This window comes from Pangasianodon hypophthalmus, chromosome 26 (assembly GCF_027358585.1).
Source record: "Pangasianodon hypophthalmus isolate fPanHyp1 chromosome 26, fPanHyp1.pri, whole genome shotgun sequence".
Classification (NCBI taxonomy): Eukaryota; Metazoa; Chordata; class Actinopteri; order Siluriformes; family Pangasiidae; genus Pangasianodon; species Pangasianodon hypophthalmus.
The window spans coordinates 14,524,143-14,542,953 of record NC_069735.1 but is presented as its reverse complement, the minus strand read 5'-3'; the positions used below and the strand labels follow the sequence as shown (position 1 = coordinate 14,542,953).

The 18,811-nt window shown below is 39.8% G+C and overlaps 3 protein-coding genes across 6 annotated transcripts; all 3 read right to left on the bottom strand.

The window, feature by feature from the left end:
• Positions 1 to 1,387: 1,387 nt before the first annotated feature.
• Positions 1,388 to 5,395, bottom strand: snrpb2 (small nuclear ribonucleoprotein polypeptide B2). Its single transcript, XM_026932057.3, has 7 exons — positions 5,282 to 5,395; positions 5,052 to 5,131; positions 4,249 to 4,421; positions 3,246 to 3,377; positions 2,946 to 2,987; positions 2,706 to 2,794; positions 1,388 to 1,807 (listed from the first exon to the last, which is right to left on the bottom strand). The coding sequence occupies exons 2-7, from the start codon at positions 5,113 to 5,115 to the stop codon at positions 1,648 to 1,650; spliced, it is 660 nt and encodes a 219-aa protein (XP_026787858.1). The 5' UTR covers positions 5,116 to 5,131; positions 5,282 to 5,395; the 3' UTR covers positions 1,388 to 1,647.
• A 2,580-nt stretch (positions 5,396 to 7,975) lies between these two features.
• Positions 7,976 to 14,040, bottom strand: rnaseh2a (ribonuclease H2, subunit A). 4 transcript variants are annotated; one of them, XM_026931679.3, is made up of 9 exons: positions 13,919 to 14,040; positions 13,340 to 13,490; positions 13,120 to 13,191; positions 10,600 to 10,726; positions 10,421 to 10,508; positions 9,990 to 10,127; positions 9,627 to 9,714; positions 8,519 to 8,642; positions 7,976 to 8,316 (listed from the first exon to the last, which is right to left on the bottom strand). In XM_026931679.3, exons 2-9 carry the CDS (start codon positions 13,464 to 13,466, stop codon positions 8,157 to 8,159), a joined length of 924 nt encoding a protein of 307 aa, XP_026787480.1. In that variant the 5' UTR covers positions 13,467 to 13,490; positions 13,919 to 14,040; the 3' UTR covers positions 7,976 to 8,156. The 4 variants fall into 4 exon arrangements, with proteins under 4 accessions (XP_026787480.1, XP_026787479.1, XP_053086149.1 ...); XM_026931678.3 differs by having other exon boundaries at positions 13,915 to 13,996; XM_053230174.1 differs by lacking the exon at positions 13,919 to 14,040 and having other exon boundaries at positions 13,340 to 13,908.
• A 2,128-nt stretch (positions 14,041 to 16,168) lies between these two features.
• On the bottom strand, positions 16,169 to 17,268 carry LOC113537357 (serum amyloid P-component). The gene is made up of 3 exons (XM_026931792.3): positions 17,244 to 17,268; positions 17,065 to 17,174; positions 16,169 to 16,978 (listed from the first exon to the last, which is right to left on the bottom strand). Exons 2-3 carry the CDS (start codon positions 17,120 to 17,122, stop codon positions 16,329 to 16,331), a joined length of 708 nt encoding a protein of 235 aa, XP_026787593.3. The 5' UTR covers positions 17,123 to 17,174; positions 17,244 to 17,268; the 3' UTR covers positions 16,169 to 16,328.
• Between the last annotated feature and the right edge of the window lie 1,543 nt (positions 17,269 to 18,811).

The window sequence follows — 18,811 nt, the reverse complement described above, 5'->3', positions numbered from 1 at the left end:
CATTACATTTACGGGCCACTTTTTTTAAACGCCACCCTTAAAAACAAACAATCAATCAAAAAAAAATGAAAAATGCTCAACGCCATGCCCTTTCACAGGTTGGTAATTTAATAGCGTATTACGGCAGGCTAGAACATCAAAAGACCAAAACTTATTTATGAATCTGAAATTCGCAGCAGAGTCGATAACCTCAAACTCACGGCGCCGTTGAGGATTTATGCGAATGTTGAAAGCTCAGGCATCAAAAACCAGACCTTTAAATGTTCCAGACGAGGCCGAACCGTGGCCCGTCACGCCAACGCCATCTGCTCTCCAGCAAAATTCCCATCAAAACACTTTACCTGAGTTTCATCTGAATAACAGGAGTAACCACTAAGGCTGTATAGAAGACAGAAATCCCATCAATTTTATGGGTTGACTTGAAATTGCTTTGAACTGAGTGCTGCTCTTTGAACTGCACTTATCCCTATTTGGAGGGGATTAGACTGACATGGAAACCTGGAGTAATTCCATCTTTTTATTGTATCTTCATCTGCCATGTCAGTTACAGGACAAATTACCTACATGTTTTTGACTGACTATGCTGATAGGAAGGATTTTGCAAGCTGCTGCATTGAAAAAAAGTTTTTATCTCCAAGTTGGTCTTGCCAATTCCCTCCCACAAGTTAGGTCTCCTCTCTCATACGACAGCTACCACCTGGGGAGGGTGAAGCCGGCCAACCACAACTATTCTAAGTGCTGTTCATGCTGCGTCACCAGGCGGAGTAACACACTCGGAGGAAAGCGTTATCTACCCTCTTCCGCATACATGAGCTCACAGACGCCCATGATTGGCTAGTGTTACTGTGATTGACAGGACAGAGAGAGTATGCCCCTCCCACTAAGAAAGCATGGCCAGTTTTGCTCCCTTTGCTCCCTTCCGATTGCTTTTCAAACAATCAAGAGGTCAAGTGAGGTAAGAGCAATGGAATAAACGTTTTGCTTTTCAGTATGGAACATTTTCTATGTGTTACTAATGTAAAAGAAATTTATTTATTTATTTGTTTTTCCTGTCATCAATATTAATCAATGTAAAGAGAAAATTCTTGTATGTCAGGACATTTGCTTGCCTCTATACAACCTCAGAATTTTTTTTTGACCAAGTCGGCGTGCACGTGTGTGTGAATTAAAACAACTCTTTTGTGAGGTCGGTGGTGTTTTCTCTTGTTAGACTCCACACTAGAGTATACCACATGTACAGTTCACCATGGAAGAAGAAGTGAGTTCACATTGTTTTTAACAAATACAGGATATGATGCTGCAGACTTACAAATGAACAGCGATCAGTGTTGTGTGGTTTCAGAAGTATACACACCCACAGTAAAAGATGAAGCTTGTTCCCCAGGAATGTTAAAAACGTCCTTTAATATTCTAACATAAAAAATAAAAATACAACCAGCCCCGATGCCCAACTCTGTTTGCCGCTGTGGCATTTTCTAAACAACAAAAATCCTGTACAATCATAAACATTAAAAGAAAATCAAACGTAGCATAGTCATGATGGGACGTAGGATTCGTTCAGCAGGGCTGCGTTTCAGTCCGACAATGCTCATGTTATTTGTGTGTGTGTGTGTGTGTGTGTGTGTGTGTGTGTGTGTGTGTGTGTGGTCACTTCTTGGCGTAGGTGATCTTCATGGCACAGGTGGCGGTGATCCTGAAGCCCTGTAGTGCGTCTTTAGCGACTCCCGCCTGGGCTTCGCTCTCAAACTCCACAAAGGCGATGTCGTGTTTTCCGGGGACCAGACGCACCTCTTTGAAACCAGGGAACCTGAGAAGAGAAGAAAACAGGAGATCGCTATAAATTTCACCAATAAGAGCTGATATCTGAGCGTATAGTGACTCTGCAGAAGTATTGAATCTGGATGTTAGTGATAAAGATAGTGGATACGTTCTTTGAAACAGGAAACAGGTGAAATGGAAATCCTGTAGCATGACGTGTTTCCGCATAAAACAGGATATTTTTAGCTTTGAAGTTTCCCTCTGCGTCATGGAGGATGATCGTTACCTCACTGTTGTATTGTCTATTACCATCTACAGTTTTTTTTTTTCCGCAAATTTGAACAACTTTGTGTCACACTGGAGATTACTCCCATATTTCCGGGTCATTTTTACTTTACACAGATGAGTCAGGAGAGATAATGGTGAAGTGTGTGGCATTTATTAACAGCCAATAAAAATAAATAAATAAATAAATAAACGAGCTGGCAAAGGAAAAGTAATGAAGACAAGAAGAGAAGACGCCATTCTCTGTGTTTCTACTGCATCCAAAATAAACATTTTCACTACAATACTCGTAATGCAGTGCACATAAACCTCAACCCTTTACCCTCTAACATCCGCTATCGTTAGAAACACGATCCCTCCGCTTTCACTCCTAGCATGTTCGTAGATTTATCGTTCATGACGGCTCTCAAACACACACCGTTGCTGACCAGAACTAAACCATACGACGTTCTACTTTTGGCTAAGCAGCGCTCCACACTGCCACGCTAGCTGTTTTTTTAAAGATTTTTAGGAATTATTTTTAGGAATTTAGGAATATAATGAATCAAAACTGAAACTTTTTAACTGATTCGCTGCAACTCCGCAGCGTGGAGCTCTGTGATCCCTCACAATCAACGCTCCGTGGCGTAACAGAGAGGTGAGGGCGGGGAAACGGTACTCACTGGTTGAACAGCATGGACAGCATCATCTCGTTGGTCTCCTCAGGTAGGTTGGTCAGGAAGAGGATGTAGTTAGGAGGATTATCAGGAACCTACAACAACAACAACAACAACAACAACAACAGGACAGAGAGAGTCTTCAGTACAGTGCTGCACAAAGAACCTCGCATGAAACAGCGCAAAAGACATGAATTAAAATAAATCCAAAAAAAAAAAAAAAACCCATCAGATTTATCCTTGTACCTGGACTGTGGCTGGTGGAGGTGGTTGTGTGTTTACAGCATTCTGGAAGACAAAATGCATCCAATCAAAACAGGTACAGAGTCTGTGGGCGGAGCTACAGATAACACCGACTGCTGATTCGGCAAAACCGTCAAAGATTCACCAATAACAACTCCTTTCTTTCACCAATAACTTTCCTACTTCTATCATCAGTAGTGTACTGACTAGTCTGTCTAATCTAAATCCTTCAGAAAAAGGAAGTTAAGTGGCAACATCATGATTTTAATCGCGCTTCATATGTAAAGGCGTAAACTCACTCACCACTGGTTTCTTGGCAGCGATGGCAGCTTGCTCCTGTGCTTTCTTCTTCTTCTCCTTCTTCTTCTCTTTGTCTCCGTACGTGCCTCTCATCTTAGCGATGATATCAGAGTCCGTCTTTGCGTACTGGATTCGCTGTAATTGAACACCACATGTGGATTAACATCTGGAATGTCAGTGGAACTCGGGCATAACATCATTCTAGCTTTTCACTACAATCCCACCTTCAGACTGGGAGGCGTGAGCTAGGGGTGAAATTATTCCGGTTCAGCTACAGTGCAGTGTAGTTTGGTTCATGTTTAGAGAGGACAGGAAGTCTCGCTGTGTCCTAAACCATCTGCGTCACATCACTGAATATCTGGCTGAAATGTGGCTAAAGAGCTATTAGGTGAGGCTGACTTCTGGAGCTTTTTAACTAAATTAGCTTTTAGTGCAAAAATCTCAGAAGCAAACGTCAAACAACAAACTTATATGATCATTTACACTGATCAGGGTTGTGGAGTCTATCCCGGGAACACACCCTGGATGTGATGCCAGTCTGTCGCAGGACACCATCCAAACACACTCTCACTCAAACACACACACACAAACATCTAACATCAATTTAGAGTCACCAATCCACCTACTGACATGTTTTTGGGAGGAAACAAACATGTGAAAGAACATATGAAACTCCACACAGACGGCAGCCCGAGGTCAGGATCGAACCATGGGCCCTGGAGCTGTCATGTGACGCTACTCGCTACGCCACCGTGACGCTCAACAGGAATACTGCGGTGTTTTGTTTTTCATTTCCATGTCAGTCTGTTCACTTACATCTTCTATAACCGTGCTGAAAGTGGCGAAGGCTGATCACAGATACATTCAGAAGGTTTTCACAGTTTCATCAACATGGAACATTCTCAAGCCTCCAGACAAAGTGCATTTCTTTTACTTCACTAATCCACTGTAAGTTCTCGAGCTCCGTGAGCAACAAACGCACGCGAGCAAGCCCTGAAACACTCACCATGGGTTTGTTGTAGAACGGGAAACCTTGCAGCTGTCTCAGTGCGTTCGTCGCTGCAGCAAGTTCTTTAAACACCACGAACGCCTGGCCTCTCATTTTCATGGTCTTCATAGCGACGATCTCGACGATCTGGCCGAACTGAGAGAACAGGGCGTAGAGAGACCTCTTCAGCTCTGAGGATAAAACACAACACACCAAATCACCAAAAGGAATTCAAACGGCTTTGACTCAAATCTTAAGAGTTCCCATTAAACGGCTCGATTCGATTCCGTGCGATGATGTATTTCCTTTTGAAACAGGAAGTCAGGGTGATGACGTTGCCAATAGAGTTCGAGATGCACCACAACACACCCCTGCCGATTCTTAACAAACTCCACGAACAGGATATATATGTAATAGAGAGCATTTAATTGGATGAACACAAGACGAGTACAGGATGAGGCATCAAAATTTTTTATCAGTTTCCCAGATGTGATGAACTATAAAATTAAAACAAGAATATTTCCAAACCTATTTTTTTTTCTAAATATACAATCATATTGGTGTCCACAACACTAAGGGACTCTGAATCTCTGAATCATCCATTTTAATCTCAAGGACACATTAAAACCCTTTAAGCTTAGGCAAGGCAGAGAAAAATAAAGCATTTTCCCAGCATGCAACATTTCGAACGTTTCCATGGAGAAACCATTCAGCCAAGGCACTAGCCAGCAAGTTAGCTATGTATCAACCTTAAAAGCACTTGTAAATCATTTTTAAAACTCAGAACAAGCAGTTTAATTACAAAGAGTCAGGACACACACCTTCTTTCTTCACCCTGTCGTTCAGGTTGTTGATGTATATCGTGTGATTCGGTCGTATGTCCATGTTGCTTTTCTTTCACCTGCGATTATTGAAGATGAAAGATTCAGTACAAGCCGTAAAATTAATTTAAAAACAACAACATGTTCAAAACATTGAACAAACAAACCAGCAACATTTAACTAAACCCGAACTATCATTACTACAATGAATGAATAAGTCTCAAACTTACCACACTTACTACACCGGAAACGGTTCGACAGCGCACTTCCGGTTTTTGCTGCGCTTTTTGATGACGCAAGCACGTTCGTTTCGCCACCCACTGTCGTGGAGGAAGAACTGCTCTCTGTGAAGGATGAAGTTTGTACATAAAGTCGTTCTTTCATTATCACAGCAGCAACAAAAGACCAAAAATATTTTTAAAAAAAATAAAATTTAAAAATATTAATAGGTTCAGAATTAATGTAAGAAAGTATTTTAGGGCTACTGTTAAAAAAATAATAATAAACATACGAGATTTAGACGTGACTACCAGAAAAATAGAGTAATATTTTGAAAAAAAAAAAAAAAAAGTCAAGAAGACCATTTTGACTTTATTCTCGAAATCTTGTATTTTTTTCTTAAACATGACTCTAAAACACTGTCATACTGAATGTGAGATTTTAAAAAAAATATTTAAAGAATATACCGATATACAATGTAAACAAGTTTAATATTACATCTTGGAGATAAATTATAAATTAGAGGATTTATTAGAAATAGAGCTTTTCTCTTTTTTTTTCACCTATTAACGTTAAAGTCTCAGCCTTGCTTCAGTGGATAATCTCAGCTGGATTCTGTAGATTTATCCCCAAGAGCTGCTGCTGTAATCATAAACACTATCCAGTTGCTCATCCCAGGGCTCATATTCACAATACGCTCACTGATCACTTTATTAGGAACACCTGCACACCTACACATTCTTATCTAATCAGCCCATCATGTGGCATCAGTGCAGTGCACAAAATCATGCAGATATGGGCCAGCATCTTCAGGTAATGTTCACATCAACCATCAGACTGGGGAAAAAATGTCAATCTCAGTGATTTTGACCGTGGCAGGATTGTTGGTGCCAGACGGGCTGGTTTGAATATTTCTATAACTGCTGATATCTGAATATTAACTGCTGATCTCCTGGGATTTTCACACACAACAGTCTCTAGAGTTTACTCAGAATGGTGCAATAAAGAAAAACATCCAGTGAGCAGCAGTTCTGTGGATGGAAACGCCTTGTTGATGAGAGAGGTCAACGTAGAATGGCCAGACTGGTCTAAGCTGACAGAAAGGCTACAGTAACTCAGATAACCACTCTGTACAATTGTGGTGAGTAGAAAAGCATCTCAGAATGCACAATACGTCAAACCTCATGGTGGATGGGCTACAACAGCAGAAGACCACATCAGGTCCCACTTCTGTCACCTAAGAACAGAAAGCAGAGGCTGCAGTGGACACAGGCTCACCACAACTGGACAGCTGAAGACTGGAAAAACGTAGCCTGGTCTGATGAATCTTGATTTCTGCTGAAGCACACAGATGGTAGGGTCAGAATTTGGCACCAACAGCATGAATCCATGGACCCAAATTGCCTTGTGTCAACAGTCAAGGCTGGTGGAGGTGGTGTAATGGTGTGGGGAATGTTTTCTTGGCACACATAATACCAATCAATCATTGCCTGAATGCCACAGCCTATTTGAGTACTGTTGCTGACCATATGCATCCCTTCATGGCCACAATTTACCATCTTCTAATGGCTACTTCCAGCATGATAATGCACCATGTCACAAAGTAAAAGTCTCCTCAAACAGGTTTCATGAACATGACAATGAGTTCAGTGTTCTTCAGTGGCCTTCCCAGTCACTGGATCTGAATCCAGTAGAACACATTTGGGATGGAGTAGAACAGGAGCTTCACAGCATGAAAACGCACCTGAAAAATCTGCAGGAACTGCGTGATGCGATCATAACAACATGGACCGGAATGTCAAAGGAAGGTTTCCAACATCATGTGGAATCTACGCCATGAAGAACTGAAGCTGTTTTGAGAGCAAATGGCGGCCCTACCCAGTATTAGTGTAGTGTTCCTAATAAAGTGCTCAGTGAGTGTATACTCATACAGCACATCCTTTCAACACAAACTTACTAAAATACTGTTTGATTTTACAGTATGCAGTTGTACAAGAGTAATGAATTATTATCCCACTATTGGGCGTCCCCCGGAAGAGAATGGGTTCCATGTTGAGTCTGGATCCTCTCGAGGTTTCTTCCTCGTGTCGTCTCAGGGAGTTTATTCTCACCGCTGTCACCTCTGATTTGTTCATTAGGGATCTAAATCCAGACCCAGATTTCTGTAAAGCTGCTTTGTGACCATGTCTATAGCTGTTAAAAGCACTATACATACATATAAAAGTGAATCGAGCGATAGATGTAAATCTATGCACTTGACCAGAGCGCCATCTAAAGGAATGTTTTCATAATTGTAGGTGGTTAATAGAAATTGATCACCATTTACACACACAGATAAGACTAAATAACAGATTTTTTTTCATCTTAGTTATGAGATTATTACATTTACATACACGTTAACCTACAGTTACATAGCTCTAGTCGTTCTACTTTACATTTTTTTCCCCCATTTACCTCTTCAATGCAGACTAAAGCCACAATTAAAACTAGAAGAAAGAAAAATCAACAGAACTCTAGGCCTGTTTTTTCCACGTAAAAATATATAAGCATATTCCGTTCATGTTTGGAGAAAACGTGTTCTTACTATACAATAACACATTATATGTACAGCATTCTTGCTAAATAATAACTCTACTGAGATGAGCAGCACTTATACATAAACACAAAGACACAATAAGACTCAGTAATACAAACAAGTGCAAGCCTTAATGTATAAAATATACATTTTATTACTCGAACATTAAGAAAATTGTTTAAAAAAATACAACACAAAAATTTCCAGAAGACCTTCACAGAGCGCTGTTGCTTCACAGTCGACAGTGTGTGTGTGTGTGTGCGCGTGTGTGTGTGTGTACACACGCATGACTACACTGTGCGTCTGTGTGTTCAGAGTGTGTCGATGCTCTGTAATCTACGCTCGGTGAAGAAGCGGTGTGTCTCTCGTGTGTGTGTGTTGCCGGCAGGTTTGCTGCGGCTGAAGTATGACAACATGGACGTGTTATTCTGTCGAGCTGCTGCTTTCTCTCCGTCCTCCTCGTCGTCGTCCCTACACACACACACACACACACACACACACACACACACACACAGAGCCTTTTTGAAACACAGGTGAAACTCCCTCTGATGAATAAACATGACTAACGCCATCATAATATCTGACCACAGCACCATCGTAAAATCCCTGTAATATTCAGGCGGCTCTCCGTCGCCCCGGGCTGCGAGACTCCGCCCCCTGCTGGTGGACTCACCAGTGCACAGGCACCGCTTTGCTGTCCAGTAGAGTCTGTGCTGTGCTCCAGCTGAAACGCACAAACTGCGGATATCCAAACACCGGGTCCAGATACTTCAACAGCCAGCTCTTAGTCTTTGGGTCTGAACACACAAACACACACAGAGACACGTTTTACCACCTTTGTTAGGACCTTCCTTTGACTACTTAACCCTAACTTTAACCTTCATAACCAACAGAAAACCTTTTGCATGTTTGAACACACAGTCATGATGGAATGAACATAAACCCACAACGACTGATATAAATGAATGATATGTATTTGTGATTTATAACTTTTATCTGTGTAATTTATGAGTGAGGCGAATGGCGATGGCGTTACATTTACACCCACTGAGTTCAGTGATTATGTAAGGAATAATACACTTCAGGTTGTGCTGTTATAGGCAAATAATCAACGACAGGGTGGTGTGACGAAGCAGAATAACTGTTTCCACCACAAAGTTGATTATTTTCTAGAACTGCACATCTTGAAATGTGTTATTCCTCTGACACCACAGCAATCTGCCAACGGTTAAAATTTTTAAATTTATTATTAAAAACAAACAAACAAACAAACAAAAAACATTTACAGCTACATTTAACATTAATTTTTGTTATCACTTATGTTATAGCAGCTATAAAACAGACCTCTGTCTTGAAGATAATAACGTTAAAATATATTTCCTGTGTTGTGAAGTTACAGCTTTACCTCTGACCTTTACAAAGCGCTAGCACTGGAGACTCCTTCCGGAATCTCCTTACAGAAAACTTCACCGTAATTCAACAATGGCACATTTTTAAAATCCGTTCACGCGGAGTGTCCGACTTACACGTCCCTGTGTGAGCTGTTACTATAGAAACGATGACGTATCATAACATGCGCGTCAATATAAGTCCGTGAATTGCTTTAGTTAAAATTAATCAGCACTTTCTGAGCAATCAGTCAACAGCGGTGTGGTTTAACTCCATTTAGTTACATCCTGCAATCTAATTTGGGTAAGCGTATGAAATAAACGTTGTGGGTGTTCACTGTTTAGTTAACATTTAAACGACGGAGATGAATACAAGCGTAGCGGAGTGCTGACCGTTGGGGTATCCTGAGCCGTAATCGGTGTCCACTTCACCTAGATCTTCTGTGAACTTCCAGCCTTTCACTGCATGGTCTCGAGCCACCTGGGAGAGGAGAAATAACCATGTTTGTTCCAGTTGACCGGTTGCACGATTAATCAGATTTATAGCTGATACGAGTTTCACTGATAAACAAATCGTTTAGGGCTGCAGACGAGTATCTTGGACCATTGATTTGAAAGCAACAGCACTTTTTAAATTTTATTTATTTTTTAACCAATATCACACAGCTGTACTTCCTGTTCACATGTATCACATGTTTTCACAGCAGTGCTGGTTCCGGTACGGGTTCTGATACGGGTACTGACACGGGTTCTGACCTTGGCGCAGATGCTGGCGGCGCTGACGATGGGGAAGAGCGAGTCGGCTTTGGGCCGTACGGTCACCTTCACTCCGGGAAAACGCTGAGACAGTTTCTCCTCGTACTTCTCCGCCGGGCCAACTGTGTCTACAAACACCTGACCAAACACACACACACACACACACACACACAAACACACACTTCACAGCTTCATCAAACCTGATGCAGGACAATGAAGGTGGCTTCTGAGAGAAATGTGTGAACCCGCTAGCTATACGTGTCTCTTATATATTAGACACATTAGCCTTGTAGCTCCAGCGCATCACAAATCAAACTACACCAGCAACATTGATTGCATTTGCTGTACGTGGTTAACGTTGTGTAAATGTTATTTGTGGCTAAACCATTCCTTTAACGCAGCTAGAAACAACTTGGACGTGCTTTTCCAACCTCTTTGAGCTGCACTCCGCAGTCCAGAGCGTACTGCACCAGCCCGATAGCAGCATCATGAGACAGAGCGTTTAAATTATACTTCGCCCTGAACAGGGAGAGAGAAAAGAGAAAAGGGCATCTTTATTAATGCACCACACACAAGACAGCTGTTGTGATACCTGTGTGTGTGTGTGTACCTCTGTAACATGCTAGTGGAGATGGTATTGGGTGAGAGGACCTGAAGAGCCCAGCCCACAAAGCTCTTGGCCTCGTCCAGCTTCAGAAACAGATTCTCTCTCTCTGCCTCGCTCAGCGTCTTCGAGTCTGGACACAAAATCGGCAAAGAAGTATTGCAATACCACTTCTCTGTTACGGTACACACTATAAACACACAAATATTGTATTTCTATATGCAATACATGCATTCCTGGGCAAAAAAATGGCCCAAGTCCAAAATGGCAAATATTAAGCTTTTAATGGTCTTAACAACAAATCATTAGTTAGGAAATGAGCAAGAATGAAACAAATGCACTCCTGAGAGCTCCTGTGCCTCCGTTTGCTGGTTTCCTTTTGCTGCAGTGAACTGTTTGTTTGGGGAAAAGCTAGAAACAGGGAAATTCACTTCTATAGTCTTCTTGTACGCAAAAATAAAATCATGATAATGATTAAAATGTTTGATGTAAAATTCAAACCAACATATGTCTAGGTGTAAAAAAAATTTCCACAAATAGCTTCTGGGATGTTTTTTTGTTTTTCTTAAAAGATGAATCATTATTTGGTTCTCGCACCTGATGCAGCCCATCAAGGGCCACAAGGCTTAAACGTAAAGAAATCTAAGAGAAAAGCTTCCCATACTAACTTCCTTTATCTATGTGTTTAGTTCTTGCTAATTTCCTGACCAATGATTTGTTGTTAAGACCATTAAAATTCAAATTCTATTTGTCACATGCATAACCATACACAGTACGACTTGCAGTGAAATGGTTTATACAACTGTTCCGACATAAAATAAAAAAATATAGAAAAATAATAAATGAAAAAAAAAAAAATAAATTTATATATATATATATATATATATATATATATATATATATATATATATATATATATATATATATATATATAAAAGATTATAAAAGAAGCTTCAAATAAGAGCTTCATATAAAAAAAAAGTAAAAAAAGTAAAAAAATAAAAAATAATAAAAGCTTCATATTTTGCCATTTTAGGCTTGGCCCTTTTTTTTTTGCCTGGGAGTTTTTATCTGACAAAATGGCTGAACCTCTCTGTTTATTATAACTGATGTAAAACCATACTCTATACATGAATCACATTTTCGTGTCTTGGTCGTTTAGTTGCTTTTTGAGTTGAATGAGTTTTTCTTCCCAGAGCAAAGTGGTGTTTTCCCCCCTTATTTATACCACAGCACTGCTGAAGGTGTTGATTCATTTTCTGTAACAGCAGCTCTCGCTGTATAGTAATGCGCTCATTCTAATGTTATCGTTTCTATAGTAACGGCTTACCCGGGGACTAAACAGATTAAAATGCGCTGTCATTTAGACGGAGTTTTGTGTGTTGTGTGTGTGAGAGTTGTGTGTGTTTACTGATATGCTGAAGCTTTCCTTTAGGAGATGTTTATTTAACACTGATTTATGGAAGGAGTCTCCAGTGTCAGCACTTTGTAAGAGTCAGAGGTAAAGCTGTTAAACTTTTCACGAAAGACTTCGGGACAGATGAGTTTACGCTTTCCGGTTTCTCAGAAACATGACAACCTGCGTTTTTTTTTTTTTTGTCTTCAAGGGAAAATAAATAAAAGGACAGACTGGTAAGGGAACGCCTGTTTATAGCTGCTATAGCGTAAGTGAGAACAGGAACTTGTTTTGTTGATGTTACATAACATTTACGGTCACTATAAACATATGATAAAAAGTATGACGTAAAAAAAAAAAAAAAAAAAAAAGAAATGGGATTTGACTGTCATATTGCTGTGGTGTATCTAAGAGGTAATGAAACACGTCAGGTTGTGCTGTGATTGCAACGGACTGTTAGGACAGCAACCTGCCCAACCTTCAGGACTTGTACAACTCCGGAGTGAAGAAACGGGCAGCTAACATCATGACAGACCCCTATCACCCCGGCCACATCCTGTTTACTCTTCTCCCTTCAGGCAGACGTTACAGATCTCTGTGCACTAGAACATCTAGGCATCAAAACAGTTTTTCCCCCCCATGCCATCTCCAGCTTACACAGCTAACACAGGAATCATTACCTGTGTTCTGTAATTCATCCTCCATCTCTAATTACTGCCTCTTTCTCAAGTATTATGTAAATACATATGCATATCTCTTTATTTAAACAGCTGTATACAGAGCAAATAATGCACAAATCTGGACATAAATCTTCTGTTCCGGATTCATACACATTATTATTATTATTTTTATTGTTAAGTCTTACTATTTAAATGTTTTCTGTTCTCATGTCAGGTATGTATGCATGTATGTATGTACCAAAAGCACCTTAAAAAAACCACAACAAATTCCTTGTGTGTCTGCGCACACACTTGGTGAATAAAGCTAATTCTGATTCTGATTGGAAAACAATCCACTTCGGGATGGTTCCGGCACCTCCACGCTACATCACTGATTATTTTCCTACAGCAGCATGCCTCTGTGTGTGTTATTCCCTCCAGGACACATGTACGTTGATCTACAAAGCTGACCTGCCACTTTCAGGTTCTTCAGGTCCTCCTTTTTGGACACAGGACAGAAACATATTCCATACACCATGGGACCTAAAGCACAGAGAAATCAAACAGTGACACAGCTATAAAACCTTTAACAGCAGTTTGCAGATTTTTTTTTTTTTTTTTTTTTTTTAAGAATACAGACCAGCAGTTTAATAAGCAATAACAGGCAGAGCTTAATGAAGAATTTCCTGACCCAGGACAGGACCTCTGCCGGCCTCGTCGATGCCCAGACAGCAGTCTTCAGTCCTGCAGAGGTCAGGGACAGGACAGGACAGCCGACAACTGACCGAATTATCCGCCTCAAAGTCCGTCAGGTCCATGGCTGGGTAATGTCTGCTCTATTTCTGATATTTAAGACGACACACAGCTTTACAGCGGCCCACACAACGCAGACACTTCTTAAAATTATCCTCAAACCTAACACCTTTCACGTCCTGATAAACAAAGCGGGGCCAAATTCCAAATCGCTGCCCACTCCCTATATAAGTGCACTACACAAGATGGCGTCCGCGCCCTACTTAGTGCACTACACAAGATGGCGGACGCGCCCTACTTAGTGCACTACTGTCCACTCAGGAGCTATTCAGGACACTTTAGCTACGCTTGCAAACTTACATCCTACAATACGATAGCAAAGCAATAAATGGTCCAAAAACTCCATATATCTATATATTGTATATATTCGTAGCAGTTTATTACTCGCAAGACAAACAGGTAACAAGGCTATACAAGGAAGAAAATAAACTAAACAGATGAAGTTAATCTGACCCACAAGATCCTCGCTGCAGCCTGAAGCTAGAGAGCTGGACTGTGATTGGTTGAAGCACCCAAGCCCGGGAAAATGCGCGTGACGTCATTTTCAAGCGCCGCTCGCAAACAATTATAGTGATATCAATGGACAGCTAGAAGAAGAAGGGTTAGAGCAGCAAAACCTATTTTTGTTTTGACCTATTTTTTATTTATAATTTAAAAAAAAAAGATTTTTAAAGCTCCACCAGAGTCTGAAGCACATTAATGAGTCAAAAGTCATACACCTTCACCAACTAAGTGCCTGTTATTTTAATTTCCAGATATTTCCTGGCCTGTTTCTTTTCTTTTCTTTTTTTGTCTTTGCCTTGCATCTGTTTAAAATGTCTGTGCCTATTTATCATAAAATTATTATAAAATAATATACAGCTGAAACAGCTCGAAGTGCTTTATAACCCTAAAAATAATATAAAAGAAAGTCGAAGCACTTTATGTGTATTATTGTTTTTTGGTTTACACACCAGTCTGCTAAAAAGATATACTATGTATGATCTGAATAATATAATGTATAATTTGAATAATACGCAACCTGTTTAGGAGACAGAACAGAGTCGGATATGTGCGCATCAGTCAGCATCCCTACAAAAGAATTGGAATTCCAGTTAAAGAGCCTCCAGGCCTTGGCAGTTTTCATGAGCTTGGGTGTCCATTGATCCAATGCTGAGCATAACATGTAGCCTATATACTCCTTGTTTTGGTTTGTAAATTAAAAAGGCATTATCTCTTGGTGGAATCGTGAGAGAAAAAGAGTCTGACCTCTGGGAAGTTCGGAGAAGGCACGCAGACACAGAATAACAGTTTCCAAAGCATTTGTCCTGTCTTTCTCAGGAATGATACTCACATGATGTTGATTTGACCCCAAAGGAAATGTGAACATTTTCCCTGAAAGCTCTTTAAACATATATATATATATATAAATACACACACACACACACACACACACACACATATATACCACATATACATATGTATACACATACACACACACACACACACACATATAAAGGGACAGTAAGACCACAAGCCTCTTCATTTCCCCAGTCAGGTCAACATCTCAATCTGCTTATCCATGCTGTTGAGTGTGTTCTGTTTTTATATGTATTTTAGTTAGTATTTGCTGTTATTAATGAGTCTAAATGTTTGTAGACTGTTTTGCTTTTCTCCAACGTTTACATGTCCTCAAATGGTTATATAACTCTATGACATTTTCCAATCACATTTGTAGCTATCAAATTTTTACTGCAGAGATGTGAGTCACTTTATAGCTCATATACCACAATGCCAAATGTGTCCTAAATGAATAGCTGATTTCCAGTTTCTGTAAAGTTATCTTTCCATTTTTTATCCATAAAACACCTTGACTCCAGTTTAATGTGCAATATATTATAACACTGAACAGGTCTGGGATACGTCTGTTAGCTCCACTGAAGGGAAACTGTAATTCTACAGCATACAAAGACGTCCTATACAAGTGCGTACTTATAACTTTGTGGCAACAGTTTGGGGAAGAACCACATATGTGTGTGATGGTCAGGTGACTGCAAACATTTGGTCATATAGTGTAGCAGAGTATTATTATTCTGAAGTGCAAGGAAATTTATTATTTAATTACTTTATAAAATTTAGTATTTAATTACTGAGACGTTTTGAATACAGCAATGAAGCTTATAGGTATATTTCATTTTATATCTGTATATTTTATTGTTTGGTTTTTTAAAAATCAGCCAGTACTTGGATACAAATAAATGCTGAAATACAAAAAGAAGTGGATTTTACAACACACAGTTGTCATATTTAGTGACATCGTAATTATATTTTTAGTTAATATGTGTTACAAATGACTGTGAAGCTCTCCACCATAAAAAAATCTTGTTAATGACCAAAAATGATTTTTGGAGTTTCACCTAATGATCCTCCATGAGAGAATCCTTATCATGAGTTTGGCATTCAGTTGATGCAATTTTCCAATTTACCTGAAAAATCTTAAATAATATTGTTCTTTCTTACGACAGCTACTCCAACTCAATTTTTTTAATAATGAAAAATTCGTACTTGGTTACAGCTCTAATATGCAGGAATAATTGCTGTATTAAGTTAGTCAATGCAAATATGTAGCCATGCTGTTTTTTTTTTTGTTTTTTTTTTTACAAGGTTTTATAACAGATGCAACACAATACATAATGTTATTTAAAAACACTTAAAGAAAAGTCACACATTTGATCACAGGTAGTGCATGTGTTTTTATTTTTCCAGATGATTCATTTATTTTCAGCTGTTAATTTTTCAGATTTAGTGACATTTCATTGTATTATCAGTTCAAATTAGTTAAATTACACAATAGGTCTATTTTTAATCCTTCTTAGAGGTTCCTGGGTTTACTGTTGATTCGAACCAATTCTGATTTTTTGAGTAGTTTTCGTACATTCAATGATCACATACCCACTTTTATCGAATTCTAGGGAGTTCCAGTTGAGAACGTTGCCTGGCTGAAACTTCCCACCATATGTATAATACGCAATCTGATCAGGAGAGAGAACAGAGTCCCACATGTGCACATCAGTCAGCATCCCTACAAAAGACTGGGCAGTGTCAAATCCTCCACCGTAACTATCTTGCTCTTGACCCAAAATGATTTTTGGAATTCCAATTAAAGAGCTTCCACGAGAGAGTCCTTTCCGTGAACTCGGGTTTCCATTGACCCACAGCTGAGCGAGTCCTGTTTTAGCATCCCAGGTAGCACACACTGAATTCCAGACATTGGATTCATCCTGCAAGCCCCAGTAATCTACCAATGGGTCTCCCACATGTACTCGATACTCTCCTTGTTTTAACTTGAAAATTAGGAAGGCGTTGTGATGCGATGGGAGCGCGAGAGAAAAAAGGCTCTGGCCTCGGGAAAGGTCAGAGAAGGCACGCAGACACACAGTAAGAGCCGTGAAAGTCGAGTTTTTATTCAGCTCAGGAGTGAGACTCACATGATGTCGATTGGACTCCACAGGAAATATCAACATTTTACCTGAAAGATCTTTAAATATCAAATAATTAGCTATTTTTTTTTTACAACAGATACAACAACTCACTTTTTTATATGATGTAAACTGGTAGACTAACCTTGTTTTTCAGCTGCAGTGAGGAGAAACAGGGAAAGCAAGACCACAAGCCTCTTCATTCTGCGATCAGGTCAGCGTCTCAATGTGCTTATCGGTGCTGCTGAGTGTCTTCTGCATTTATATATATTTTATTTAGTATTTGCTGTTATTAATTAACCTAAATGTTTGTAGACTGCCTACCTTTGTCCTGTTTTCTCTGCTCTCATTCGCAACCGTCACCAGGATCAATTTTTTGTCCACACTGCAGAGATATGAGACACTTTATATTTAATACACCACAGTACTGTAATGTGAACTATACAAATTGCTAATTTTCATTTTCCGTAGTCTTATCCTTCCATTTTTTCCATAAAACTCACTCCAGTTTTTTTGTGCAAGTCCTCATCCTCCTTTTCCCGCTTTTCTTCACTTCTTTACTAATTACTAGTGATATCACATTCACAAACGAGCCGACTCTATGAACCAACTCATTTAGGTGAACTTTTGGAGCTGACTTACATTTCTGAAGAGCCATTTTATTTGGAAATAAGGTTCTCTACTGCTGTTAATGTACAACCATGTGCAACAATGAATCAAAAACATCCTGTGAAACTTCTACTTTAAAGGTGCAATGGTAGATTTTTAAATACTTCTTATTAGTACAAATAACCTGTAAAATATGTAGAACATGATACAAAAAAGAATTGTTTAAGCCAAAACAGTTTTATGGGCTGGAAAATGTAATCTGTATAAAGAGTTGAACTATTTGAATTTCCATTTTTTTCTGTATCAAACTGGACACCCGTACGTTCACGGAAGTGAATGTAATGCTAGCTAATTCCTGACTAGCTAACACCAGAGGTGACAGGCAGCTTAACATTTTGTTACAAAAAAAAAAAAAAAACTACAACAAACAAACAAACAAACAGGGCATCAGTCCTCTTGACTATACTCACAGCAGCAAATCAGTATGGTCATGAGAAAACCTAATGATATACGCCTTCATCAGTCTGAGGTTACTAAGATTAACTTGGTAGAGGTGTGTAAATTAGCGAAGGCGATGTCCGATGCTGTAGTATGCTCTGGCCCCATCCCAATGCGGCGTGGCGATGTAGCTTACAGCAGGTTATGGTCGCTGAACTGCTGGATGTCCAGGTGGTGCTCCGAAAACAATGTGGGCTTTATAGATAATTGGACTAACTTTGAGGGCAAGGCTGGCCTGTTAGGGCGGGGCGGTGTCCATCCCACTCGGGAAGGTGCTGCTCTCATTTCTTGCAGCATAGCACATAGTCTCAGAACAGGCCTAGTTAATCGGTGACAATCCAGGGCCAAGGCCAGGGAGCAGACAAGCAGGCTAAACCGACCGTCTGCTAGCTGCACTGAGTCGTCACTTAGGTTCCACCGTATTGAGACTGTGTCTGTTCCCCGAGCTAAACAAAATTATAGACATACTCAGACAGTTTGTTTTAGTAATCTAATTAACATAAAATTAAACCATACCGAACGCATAGCCAGCACCGTTGATCTGAAGCTAGGACTGTTGAATATTAGATCTCTTACGTCTAAAGCGCTTATTGTTAATGAAACCATTACTGATCAGGAGTTTGATGTACTGTGTTTAACAGAAACGTGGATTAAACCAAACGAGTTTGTAGCATTAAATGAAGCTAGTCCTCCCGGGTACAGTTACATACATCAGCCCCGTCTAACTGGCAAAGGAGGAGGCGTCGCAGTCATTTATAATGATAATCTAGCCGTCACACAAAAAC